This window comes from Acipenser ruthenus, chromosome 30, assembly GCF_902713425.1.
Source record: "Acipenser ruthenus chromosome 30, fAciRut3.2 maternal haplotype, whole genome shotgun sequence".
Lineage (NCBI taxonomy): Eukaryota > Metazoa > Chordata > Actinopteri > Acipenseriformes > Acipenseridae > Acipenser > Acipenser ruthenus.
The window spans coordinates 12324020-12336917 of NC_081218.1; the positions used below are offsets into that span (position 1 = coordinate 12324020).

General features: G+C 43.9%; 1 protein-coding gene across 1 annotated transcript; it reads left to right on the plus strand.

Annotated features, from left to right (window-relative positions):
• Positions 1-3278: 3278 nt before the first annotated feature.
• Positions 3279-11990, plus strand: LOC131702775 (EF-hand and coiled-coil domain-containing protein 1-like). The gene is made up of 8 exons (XM_059004959.1): positions 3279-4428; positions 5063-5606; positions 7799-7917; positions 8109-8247; positions 9345-9507; positions 9624-9782; positions 10907-10976; positions 11297-11990. Exons 1-8 carry the CDS (start codon positions 3867-3869, stop codon positions 11434-11436), a joined length of 1896 nt encoding a protein of 631 aa, XP_058860942.1. The 5' UTR covers positions 3279-3866; the 3' UTR covers positions 11437-11990.
• The last annotated feature ends 908 nt before the right edge of the window (positions 11991-12898 follow it).

The window sequence follows — 12898 nt, forward strand, 5'->3', positions numbered from 1 at the left end:
TTTATTTTATTGTTACATGTTCCCAGTTGTTATTAATATCTGGTTACATAAACTTTTAAATTGCATTTCCTGCCTCAAGATGGTTTCACATGTACCTGCATGGACCTCTCAGAACTACATTTCCCATCATACTCCTGCTCACATATGTAACTGAGATAGATTTACCAGTGAGCAGGAGGAGGATGGGAAATGTAGTTCTGAGAGGTCCATGCAGGTACATGTGAAGCCATCTTGAGGCAAGGACTGCCATTTAAAAGTTTAAAAAAGTGGTCAAAATTTTAAGAAATTAAAATACACACACCTTATGTAAACAGTTGTAGCAACACATGGGAACATGTAACGCAATAAAATAAATGTCCTTATGTACCCTTTAAATGAGGCTCTATCTGCAACAAGAGCTCCTCTGCAGAAAGCAAGGCGTGCTAGAGTGTTAAAGTGAAGTTGATTGCTTTTGTTAATAATAAAGGAAAGATGCATTTTGGTGTTTGGATATCGCTTCTAATCAGGCATGTGCGTTGCACACATGTGCTCTAAAGTGCAAGTTAAATCCAAGTTAAATCCTGCACCTTAAAAAACAGAACCATCCGGTCCGAGGTTTTGAATCCCGTGATCTGACCTGAAATGGAATCCCTCCTTCCTTCCTAACCCTAACCCTAACACACCCCGCCAGCGGTGACACACGAACCCTTCAAGCGGCCAGCAAGTTTTAATGACACTGCTTGTTGGAATCCCTGGCTTCTCCATTGTCAGGGGATGTGTCGAGGGGGCGAGGAGAGCAGACACAAGCTCCAGGTGCCCTGTTTTCTGTGTGTTTTATTCTCCGGAAGGTATTAAGTGTCTCCCGTGTGTGATTCAGTCAGGTAGTTCTTAATCACCCACTCTAGCTCTTTGACTGGGTGACTCACGTCCCCTCTCGCTGCTCGGAATGGGTGCAGGCAAATCCCAAATTGAAGGGTACTTTGAATAAACACTTGGTTAAACAATGCTGTGGAGCTATATTACGAAAGAAAAAAAGAAGAAAGGGGAATAGAAAAAAAGACAATCTAAGTTTTTTTACGCTTCAAAGTGGGCTTTTAGGATCTGGATTTGTTGTGAGCGCTTTCGACAAGTCACCCAGCACTTGCAATCTATAGCCGTCTGCATTTAACTACTAAAACAAAGTGTTCAGTCATGTGTTAAAAGAAAAAGTTAATTGCGGGGCCACTGCAATTTAGATTGATATAAACCCCATATAACTTTGCACCTTACAGTATTGCTGCACTATATTGCACATTATTGTAGTATTTAAAATTACTGCAGCATTCATAAAACATTGATCCTATGTGGCAGAAATATTACAGGAATAGAGGCAGAAAACACTGGTTGACACAGCAAAGAGAGCGACGGAGCGGTGATCTCTTTAATGAACGCTGGAGATCCATTACCTGCTCAAGACTGGTATCTCTTGATCGCATCCACTCGTCTATGCCAGTAGCTGCCTCCCAGATAAACGCGCCGTGCCCCCCGCATTTCCATGTCTGTCTTGGCTGTGTTTAGGGTTCCAATGGTGCTCTTTGTTTCTACAACTTCTTAAACAGCAATAACAATACCGAGTGCTCTTCATTTGCAAAAACGGTAAGAGGGTTGTGTTAATCGAAGGGGTAATAAAGCATTTAAAAACGCCTTTGCAAGTCGTGAATGGTCTGATCTTTATTTACACGACATAAATAAATAGAGGGAGGTTATTTTGTGTTTGTTTGTTTGAAATGAATGTGTTGATCTGCAAAATAAATAAATAGCCTAAATATTCATTTATATTTCGCCCGATACTTTAGAAATAATAACATGCTTATTAAATTGGTTTTGGTCTACCAATACCTGTGGACTGAATTTAACACAGCATGCGGTTGAATGAATAACCTCAATAAGCGGCTTCGATCAAAAAAAAAAGTGAAGGACAATGTAACATGTTTTATTACAGTTAAACCGCCGACCGAGACAAGACTGTCTGTGTGTGATTACAGTCATATTTTAGTGTTAAATAAACAGGTAGGTTCTCTTTTTATTATGAATAGAAAGGCGTGTTTCGCTTTGCGCCAGTCGTGTTTGCTCAAGTCGCTTAGACTGTAATGAGTGGAATGAGTTATTTCCGTCAAAACTGTACATGCTTAAACAAAAAATAAATAAATAAATAAATAAAACACTCACACAACTTGGCAATTAAGTCCGCTGCAGTAGTAATAGAATTTCTACTGGTTTGAATCACAAAAAAATGGGGGTCGTGGCACAGTCCCCTTGGCTTGCATCAATCATTTATTTTAACAGGTAATCACATGATAACCCAGGAAAGCGGTTAATGCAACCCAGGACGAGTACCCAGCGCTGTAAAATGCTCTAAACAAATAGTTTATCCCGTATAGCAGGGATCTCCAACCCTGGTTCATGGAGCGCTACAGGGTCTTCTGATTTTCATAACAACTCAGCTCTCAATTACTTAATTAGACCCTTAATTGAACTAATCATTTGCTTAATTAGGCTTTTTAAATTGTTCTCAGCTACAGAGTTCAAGTTACTAATTAAGCAAATGATTAGTTCAATTCATCCTTTAGTTAAGTAATTGAGAGCTCAGTTGGAATGAAAACCAGAAGATGCATGGGGTCCCCAGGACCAGGAGTGGGAAGTCCTGCCGTATAGGCTGTGCTGATCAAATCAACCCCTCGCTGCCTGGATGCAATTTGAAGGGTGGGCTCAGGCGCAGACAACCGGGTTTACAGTATAGTGTGCATCTGTGACCAGATCACTAGGACGAAGACAGTCTACCTGTATGTTAACACCTAGGACCAGACAGGACCGCTGTATATTATTCTTACTACATTTGATTTGGTATCAAAACGTGGTTCTTTGCTCTTAAAGTCATTAGAATGTAAATTTACATTCCAGTTTGTTTTCATCGCCATTGGCCAATGAAAGCTGACTCGATAGAAGAAGCATGGGAGCTGTATGCACATGCTTTGTGTAATCAAAATAAAAAATACATATTCATCAATGGGATTGTCTTTCTCTCCATCAGGAACACAACATTAAAGATGTACTACATTTATTTTTGTTCAGCTACAGACTTGCAACTCCCCCCCGTCCCAATTATACCACTTTCTCATTTGCTATTCATTTTCCTAATTTGTAATTTGCGCAGTTAAAACACTCGGACGAGGTTTCGCTCTTAAACTTTACGGCGCTAGGACCCGAAGCTCATCTGCTTACTGTCTTCCAGACGCTGTTTAAACCCTAATCCCCGCTCTATGACAACACCCCGAGCAGAAACTGTGGGTGGGAGCGGTGTTGTGAACAGGGGCCCCCATATTAAATTAAAAGCTTCCCTTTCTCTCGCTTGTTGCTCAGTAGTGGAGCTCGCGTGTATGTGTGTGTGTAAGAGAGAGAGAGGTTTTGGAAATACAACATCTGACAGCTCGGGGATTGGACTACATTTTGGGGAAAAAAAGATTCAGCCGCGTGCTTAAAAATCTATTATTTACAAGCATTGTTTTAATAGGCCTACTGGTATTTCTGGACATTCGATAAAAAAAGTGTTTTTATTATTTTCCAAACTGTAAAAAGTTCCAGATTGCTAAAAAGTTTTTTTTTTAAATTGGATTTTGATATAAATGCGCAAAATAATATATATTTTAAACTGCATGAACTATTTATTTTAACTATAAAAAACTTAAAAAAAAATTTATTAAAAAAAGATATATAGTTATAAATACGCATTTTATTATCTTCATTAATGCCACATGGTTATAATTAGTTAAGTCACGGTGGTATAATACTTCTGTCATGTATTAACTGTTCACTGCTAATGCCAAAGTACTTTTACGCATCCATAAAGAATGCCTTCTGTCCCCGTTACCAGCCCTTCCGTGCGCCCAGCTCGCCGGAGCGAGTGGCTCTGCAGCGCCTTGGCGCACCACTACAAACCGGATCCCGGCGTGGATAATGAGATTGTAGTCCTAGCCACCGGAGTCGACCAGTACCTCCAGGAAATATTCCATCACCTGGCCTATTACAGCGGAGACGATCTCATCTCCGACCAGGACTTCAAACTCTTATGCTCGGTTTTGGGGTTACTCGAGCACCTGGAAGAAGAGGAGGCGGAAGGGAATGAGGCGAGGGGGCTCTGCTCCGGACTGCCCCGGGAGCTTGGCTTCAGGGAGTTTCACTCCAGGCTCTGTGGGCATTTCTGCCTCCGCTCTGTGGGGTCTCAAACTGAGACTCGCCTACCTCTCGCGGCGGAGACAGAACACGTAGAGCGAGAGATTAGACTTCGCTGGCCGCGGGTGCGACGGAGGAAATGTGTCAGTTTCGACCTCTCCAAGGACCGACCGTTGAGCAAAAGGACATGCCAGAAATCTGGGTCGATCTTGAAACTGGATAAACTCCACCACAGCCCCGGTGAGTGTGGAGATGAAACAGATTATTATTATTATTATTATTATTATTATTATTATTATTATTATTATTATTATTATTAATACAGAAACAATCTCTAGCAGACACCTTAGCAGGCTAATTTGGGTAAGGGTGCATGTTCTGTTTTTGCAGTGGGTTAGGTTACGGTTAAAACCGTTTTTACACTTTCAGCCCTGCTCCCTTACAAGCTTAACAACAAAATTGCATTTCAGTGTTAATGGGACCTCCTGGTTACCTAAAGGTTAAATAAATTGAAAGGCACTGTATAAAAGTGACTAATTGATTGATTGCCAAACTGACGGATTGAGCCCCTCTATTCAGTTTCATACCACCTCTTGGTTTAGGATTACAGGGACATCACAGATTTTTACTCCAGCAAAATTATGTTTTCATCAGCTGTACAATCTGTACCCATTTGGTTTTGCACATCACAAATGCATTGAAATCTTGCAATTTCAAGTTCAAGTTCAGTTCTGATCATTGTAAGGCTTTCCTGGCCTCCATCTGCATGTTCCCAGATTCTTGTTTGGGGGGGACGGGGACTTGTAGGGAAGGGGAAAGTTGGGCATTTAGAATCATTTTGATCAGGGTTTTATTTTTTAACTTGCAATTCCAGACTCCGGCCAGCAGGGGGCAGTACAGTGCCGCCTGGAAATGGAGAATGCCAGCCTGCGGGAGCTGGTGGAGGATCTGAGGTCAGCCCTGCAGGGGAGTGATGCCCGCTGCCTGGCCCTAGAAGTTGCAGTGCGGAGAGAAAGAGCTGCTGAGCCGCATGGCACAAGCAAGCAGAAGCCAGTCGAGGTGCCAGCCTGCAGGGTGGCTCACCACCACAAGGGGGAGTGCTGCCGGGGCACCAGGGCCCTCCTGAAAGAGCTGGAGCTGATCAGAGCCTCGCGGGACGGTCAGCTCGAGGAAGCCATGCGGTTCAACCAGAGGGTGGAGGAGGAGCTGATGGCAGCCAATCAGGAGATCCAGCAGCTGGAGGAGGCGGTGTCTCGTCTGCAGCGGGAGAATGCGGAGATCAAGAGGAAGGCTGAAGATGCCAGGGCAGCTCTGGTCAACGGGCTTGAGAAAGTCAGGGAGATCCAGGGGACAGCCAGGCTGGTGCCCTGCTTGCAAGAGAGGATCTACGAGCTGGAGGCTGAGCTGCAAGGCTACAGGTAAGCGTAATACTCATACTCAACATTTTAGAGCACTTGCAGGCACCTCAGTTGCATCTACTCCTTTTTCCTGGCTTAAAATGTTTTTTATGTGGCCACGACCCTACAGCTCACAGACCGACGAGCAGTTTTAATAGCCAGTGTTTCCCACAGCTACCTGGTGCAGACATGTGTGGCTGAAAGTGCAGCCTGCCTGATGAGATGTTAAACAGATGTGCTGTTTGCTTTGTTTGTGGATGTAATTAAAGATCTCACTGAGGAGCCAAGGGCACTGCTTTGAAGAAGAGGAGGGATTTTAATGTTGTTTTACCTGGTGAACTGTAATCAGTCTTCAGGTCTGAGGGACAGTGCCATTTGCATCATCAAACTACGTAATGTTACAAAACTGCATTGTTGAGAGGGAGAGGGAGGGGAGGGAAGAATTGTCTTAAACGGATAAGGAAACGTTCAGGTCGAGTTAATTACATAGCACTGGCCTGCTATTATTTAAGAGATTACCATCTAGAGAACTGAGGATCATTCTTCCTAGAAATCAGCCCAAACTTGAAAACCAAAGCAAATCTAATCTTGATCTCCTAACAAGGGCAGCCAGCTTCTAATCATGTGTGCATCTGTATATAATAATTTACCTCTGCGTTGTCTGTTCCTGATAGTGGTGAGCCTGTTTCTGATACACACTGGCCCCTTTAACTAACCAGCAGCAGCATTCATCCATACACCAGCTGATGCATGCCTATCAGCATGCTGACAGTCAGTTCCTGTTTCTAGCTCAATAACATTGTTCTAAGCCTTGTGACCAAATGCGTTCCTTCTCAATGGCTTCCTCCTCTTACAAGCCTCTTTCTCAAGGTTTGACTCGCTGACCAATTATCATTGACCCATTGCACATTCCTTCAAGTATTAAGCACACAAAAAATTCCAAGGCTCTTCTTTTTATTTTGATCCCTATTTACCCCTGTGTTGATTTACAAGTAAAAAACGAATGCAGTTTGCAGCCGCGGTGAGAGTGCATTAAGAGGCATTACAGGGTATTAAATCAGCACAACACGCAATTGCAGTTCATTTAGAGTGCAGCTTCATTACATTGTTACATTAGATTAGCTGTGTTGCAGAACTAAACCTTCATTTGCACGTTGTAAATGCAATTTAAGATCATTGACTACAAAACATTTAAATAAAGTGTAGCTCGCTATCATGACCTTTATACTCGGGTGATCCACTGTATATAAAACATATACAATATAACGTGCTGGCTGACTTCAGTCCCTGAAAACCAGAAGCTCCTGTCTGAACCAGACTGACCAGGCAAAAGTTGGGTGAGTGGCAACACTGTATCTCACTGCAGCCCCTCCACCTCCACCCCCACAAGCTCACGCTGGGGTGAAGATTGACACATGGGCCGTGTAGCGAGGCAGGAAGGACTCATTAGTCCTAACTAACGAGCTTACTGTCTCCAATTATCTGTGCACTTTAATAGACCCTGACAGCACAACGCTGCTTTAGAACCGGAATCAGATTGACTCTTCCGATGCCCTTATACAAGTTTGTTACTGTGAATTTGTCATTTTTCAGTTTGGCCATTCTTATACTGTGTGTCCCTCTCTCACGCACTGAGAGGTCCTGCCTGTGTGTAAAGTGAAAGTAAAGAAGGAAAGCAGAAAGATCTAAGGACATGAAGACCCAGTTAATGTTTGTTGAGATTCACAGGGGCTCTGATTGACGGATTATCTTGATGCTGGCCTGGCTTTAAGCAACCTGACGGGAAAGTTCTCTCCTGGTAATTCTGTCCCAGTGGGGCACAGTAACACCCCCCCCCCCTTCCCCCTGGCCACACACAGCCTGGTTCAGCATCAAGAGAGTCCTGTGGGGGCGACAGTGGATTCAGGATTAATACTCCCTCCCTGCAATCTCTACTGTACGCAGGCAGCATACATTTTAAATGATTAACAGATTCACACCGCTGCAAAGCTAGGACTAATATTCCAATGGAGTATCATGGGAGTATGTTCTATTCTGTTGGCATGAATGCAGGTTTGGAATCATCTGCAGTGTGCCTTCCTGCCTCAGGAGGTGTCTGTTTCTGATGCTCTGCCCTTTGTAACCCCTGTGTTTCATGCAGGGCTGTGTGTGGAAGGTCGATGCCCTGGCGCTCTGCAGATTGATCACGTTTTAGTTGTGTTTGTTTCTCATAGCTGCAGAGCTGAGACTCCGGACGAGCAGGTGACCTCCGCCGTGACCCTCGACTCCTGCAGCCCGCCCCCCTCGCATCGACGTTCCCCCATGGGCCGAGACGAGAGCTCTCTGAGAGCGGGTGAGCCCTGACTGCCTGTCTGTCTGTGTCCGTGCATCCACGTGTTTATTACTGTGCTGCAATGCCTTACTCACTCCTAATAATATGGCAATTCTTTAATGTTGAATTATTATTGATGCGTGAAGCCCTGTGTGTCTGTGTGCTGCTGTGCCGGTGTGTCCGCGTCTCCTAATGGTTTCATGGTCACCCAGGGGAGGAGCGTCTGCAGCGGGCAGTGGAAGGTCGGTCTGCCTCGGACGAGGAGGAGGAGGAGAGAAGAAGCGAGGAGGGGCAATGCTGTCTCCTGGAGGTCAAGAGGCTGCTGAATCAGCTCAGCTGCTGTGGGAGAGGGTGAGTGCCTTTGTTGTGCTTTCTATAGGAATGCTTACTAGAGCACATTTGGAGAGAGCAGTTCACATAGCACACAGTGCCACCAGTGCCCAAATACTGTAACTGCAGAATTGTAACACAGAATTTTTGTTTTCCAGACAAGTCAAAAACAAACATTATAAATCTGGAGTTTTATATATTTATAGACTGATGCATTGTTACTGCTATTGCAAATTATTTAATATAATAGAGATACAGGAATTGTACCTTGGACAGTTTCAGAGAAACACAACCCAGTTTTTGTTACCTCTAGTAACAACACAGTCCTGTACGTACATGCAAAGCAGAGACAACAAAGGATCTGAAATGGAAGAAACTGGTTAGCTCTGAGTTGGTAACTGCTTCCAGGCAACAGAAGGAAGCAAGACTACTGCAGGTCATTAGCCATTTGGTAGCTGTATAATTACTGTTAATTCTTGTTTCTTAAACACTGAATCGCACAGTAGTAAACAAGGACTCATTCCAGAGAGTGGGGTTCATGCTGTACACACCTGAGGGCTGGTAAACTGACAGCCAGGCGCTTGCTTAGCCAGAGATTACTATAGAACCGATTCCACTAAGATATTGCTGTTCATGTTTAAAACAACAGAGCACTTGGGAGCATGGACAGTCCCAGCTGTTTCCTTCAACAAACTGAAGCAACTCGCTGGTGAACTTCTCAAGCAATTTTTCCCAAGTTGCAGAAATCGAGACTGTTTAGATCGAATTGCCTGAACTCTGAATGCGAGGAAAATGCTGCCTAAAACTGGATGCTTCAGCAGTAGATGTTTCAAGAGCTTTTGTGCAAATTTTGTGGCAGTGACATTTTCAAGCAATTTCACCCTAGTTGCTCAAATCGAGTCCGTTCTGGTGTTGTTGCTTAAGTTTCCAGAGGAGTTTGCCTGTCTCTGGCTTGGCCTTATGGTATGTTCATATGGGCAATGTAACCTACACTTTGTGACAAACCATTGGTAGCGGCCTCTGAAAAAACAGATCTCCCAATCCACCTGCCGCTAGCCATCAACACCCTGTTCGCAGCTCCGTCTCTAAACGCCCTGTTGTTGTTGTTGTTTCCACAGCTGTCAGAGTAGTGCTACACGCCAGCTGCTCATCACCCAGGCCTGTTTCCACGGCAACGCATCGGCCTGTGTCGCCATGGCATCAGAGCTCAAGGGGTGGAGTCGGCGATGTCACACCCGTCTCGAGGATCAGGGGAGGAGTTCCGAGAGCGAGTTTGAAAAGGTGAGACCTGGAGCTGATAGACTGCGATGTTAGTGAGGCTTGTGTAATGTGACCCTGGCTTCCAGTCCTGTATTAATATCTCTCTCTCTCTCTCTCTTTCTCTCTGTCTCTCTCAGCTGCTGTGCTCGACGGGGAAGGATCTGCAGCTGCAGGAGGAGGAAGCAGAGGTGCTGCGGATGGAGCTCCAGATGGTTGAGACGGAGCGCGTGCGTCTCTCTCTGCTGGAGGAGAAGCTGGCTGATGCACTGACACTGCTGCTGCAGCTGCGAGCGCAGGTAACCACTCCAAACACACACTGCTCTTTAAAATCAGCAGTCCACTCCAAACACACGCTGCTCTTTAAAATCAGCAGTCCACTCCAAACACACGCTGCTCTTTAAAATCAGCAGTCCACTCCAAACACACGCTGCTCTTTAAAATCAGCAGTCCACTCCAAACACACGCTGCTCTTTAAAATCAGCAGTCCACTCCAAACACACGCTGCTCTTTAAAATCAGCAGTCCACTCCAAACACACGCTGCTCTTTAAAATCAGCAGTCCACTCCAAACACATGCTGCTCTTTAAAATCAGCAGTCCACTCCAAACACACGCTGCTCTTTAAAATCAGCAGTCCACTCCAAACACAAGCTGCTCTTTAAAATCAGCAGTACACTCCAAACACACGCTGCTCTTTAAAATCAGCAGTCCACTCCAAACACACGCTGCTCTTTAAAATCAGCAGTCCACTCCAAACACACGCTGCTCTTTAAAATTAGCAGTCCACTCCAAACACACGCTGCTCTTTAAAATCAGCAGTCCACTCCAAACACAAGCTGCTCTTTAAAATCAGCAGTCCACTCCAAACACACGCTGCTCTTTAAAATCAGCAGTCCACTCCAAACACACGCTGCTCTTTAAAATCAGCAGTCCACTCTAAACACACGCTGCTCTTTAAAATCAGCAGTCCACTCCAAACACACGCTGCTCTTTAAAATCAGCAGTCCACTCCAAACACACGCTGCTCTTTAAAATCAGCAGTCCACTCCAAACACACGCTGCTCTTTAAAATCAGCAGTCCACTCCAAACACACGCTGCTCTTTAAAATCAGCAGTCCACTCCAAACACACGCTGCTCTTTAAAATTAGCAGTCCACTCCAAACACACGCTGCTCTTTAAAATCAGCAGTCCACTCCAAACACATGCTGCTCTTTAAAATCAGCCGTCCACTCCAAACACACACTGCTCTTTAAAATCAGCCGTCCACTCCAAACACACGCTGCTCTTTAAAATCAGCCGTCCACTCCAAACACACGCTGCTCTTTAAAATCAGCAGTCCACTCCTTTCCTAGTATATTGCAATTGCGTTATTCTTTTATCTCTTGATAAACTGTCTGTTTAATGCAGAATCTCTCTTGCAGAATATTTCTCGCAGGGCTCTGGGGAAGATCCTTATGGACACACTTGATCTCTGCAGCAAAGCTGGCCATGGTAAGGCTCTAAGCCACAAGCACATCCCTTTTTTTACTGGGATAAGTGACTCAAAGTCCAGGACCAAGCAATTTCAGAAAGCAGTTCATTTCCTATAGTGCCTGAGCAGTTTGTGCATGCAGTTAAGTGCCTGTATCCCATCACCTTATCACCGAGCAAGGGGGGAAAACCTCCAAAACTGAGAGGTAGCAGGTTCGACCTTAGAAGAAACAGTCAGACAAACATTCATCAGCATGTTATCTCCCAGCCATGATATGACTAGCAGAGCTTCACATTGGCTATCCCTTTGGTAACATCTCATCCTGTCTCTCTTTCTCCAGGTCCATCCCACTCCCCTGAAGTGCTCGATACCCTCTGTCAGCAGCTCCTATCCTCTGAGCTACTGGCAGCAGAACCAGCCGGGCAGGCTGGCACCGAGCAGCCATGCAGCAGCACCAACTCCCTGATCATCTCCTGCTGAGACCGAGAGGAGGGAGACTGGCTATCAGCTGCAGTCCTGTGAGCCAAGAATGGGAATGGGATGTGAAACAGAGGACTGATGATGCCAGTCCAGCACCTTCCCAGATTCCCAGTGTTGTGTTGTTATATAGAAACAAATGAACTGCAGCTGATACCATTATATTTCACTGATTATAAACCGCAGTACAAAACCAGTTTATTTGAAATCGTACGTGGTGTGAAGCTCTAATTAGCTGTTTAGTTACTACAGTACTTCAGAGGTAAATAGTCTGTGTATATATACAAATGTATAAATGCAAAATGTATCAATTATTTTTGAAATGTACTATATTTTTATCCATTCTCTGTACAAAGTGTATCTATAGCGATCATTAATTCTATTTTTTTTATCTGCGGGCATACTGCCACCTATGTGTAAGTGGATGTTACTACATTGTATCATACTACAGGACCAATTGCACAGAGTTGTAGCTGGGACCCTTGGGCACTTCTGTTGTACTGATAGCTGTTCCTGTTCATTTCTAGTATTTCATAAATTAAAAAGTGGTAAAAGTATTATGTTTGCATTGTTGTGTTTTAAGATGTTTCATTGTTGCAATTTAGAAATACAGAGACTATAAAATAGTATGTAAATATGGTTTTATATATATATATATATATATATATATATATATATATATATATATATATATATATATATATATATATATATATATAATCATTGAAACCAGTTACTAGCAGGTTTCTAGGAAGCTTGCCTCTTTCAGCTAAACCTTTGTTGCAAACAAACTGGCCCATCAACAAGGCCAGCGTTTGTGTAAAGCAGAGCACGCAGGAGGTTGTAAACAAACAAGAAGTAATAATATTTTGAGATGTGATACTTAACAATTCTGAAGCTGTGCACACCAGTGATGAATAAATAAGGCTCTGACATGTGTCATACACCTTAGCCTAGATCAGGGAACTCTGTCCTAGTGAAAGTTGCAATGTTGTAATTCATAAAACCGATGAGATCATTTTCTGTAGACCTTGCACTCATTTGTTCCAGGCATTTCTGAGTACAAGTGCTGCGATTGTTTTATTGTTTCAAATGGTATGAAACAAAGACGCTGAGGCCCACTCTTTCAGTACAGTCGCCTATGCTTGTGTAGTACCTCTTTTCTCTGCTGATCCATTGCGTCAGGGGGGAAAGCTATAAAGCAGCAGTCGTGGGGAATAAAGATGTACATTGTTTAACTCTAAGGCATAGCTCAGACACTGCAGAGGATTGTGTGTGATTGGCCCCCTCTAGTGGCTGAACTGCACATCCCTGCTCACTGCAGAATTCAATGAAAAGCAGTACTGGCTGATAAAAAGAAACTGTTGCCACATTGTTGAAAAAATGTTATCTTTATAGAAAAACAAATAATAAAATAACAAAAACACCCTGTGATTTGCATCCTGGGCGGTATCATTTGTAGCAG

What these genes read in the sequence shown, in the direction of transcription:
- LOC131702775 (XM_059004959.1), top strand. Translation starts at nt 3,867, where the DNA reads ATGCCTTCTGTCCCCGTTACCAGCCCTTCCGTGCGCCCAGCTCGCCGG. An exon ending in CTCAGCTGCTGTGGGAGAGG is followed by an intron (nt 8,248 to 9,344) that starts GTGAGTGCCTTT and finishes TTGTTTCCACAG; the next exon opens with CTGTCAGAGTAGTGCTACAC. An exon ending in TGCTGCAGCTGCGAGCGCAG is followed by an intron (nt 9,783 to 10,906) that starts GTAACCACTCCA and finishes TCTCTCTTGCAG; the next exon opens with AATATTTCTCGCAGGGCTCT.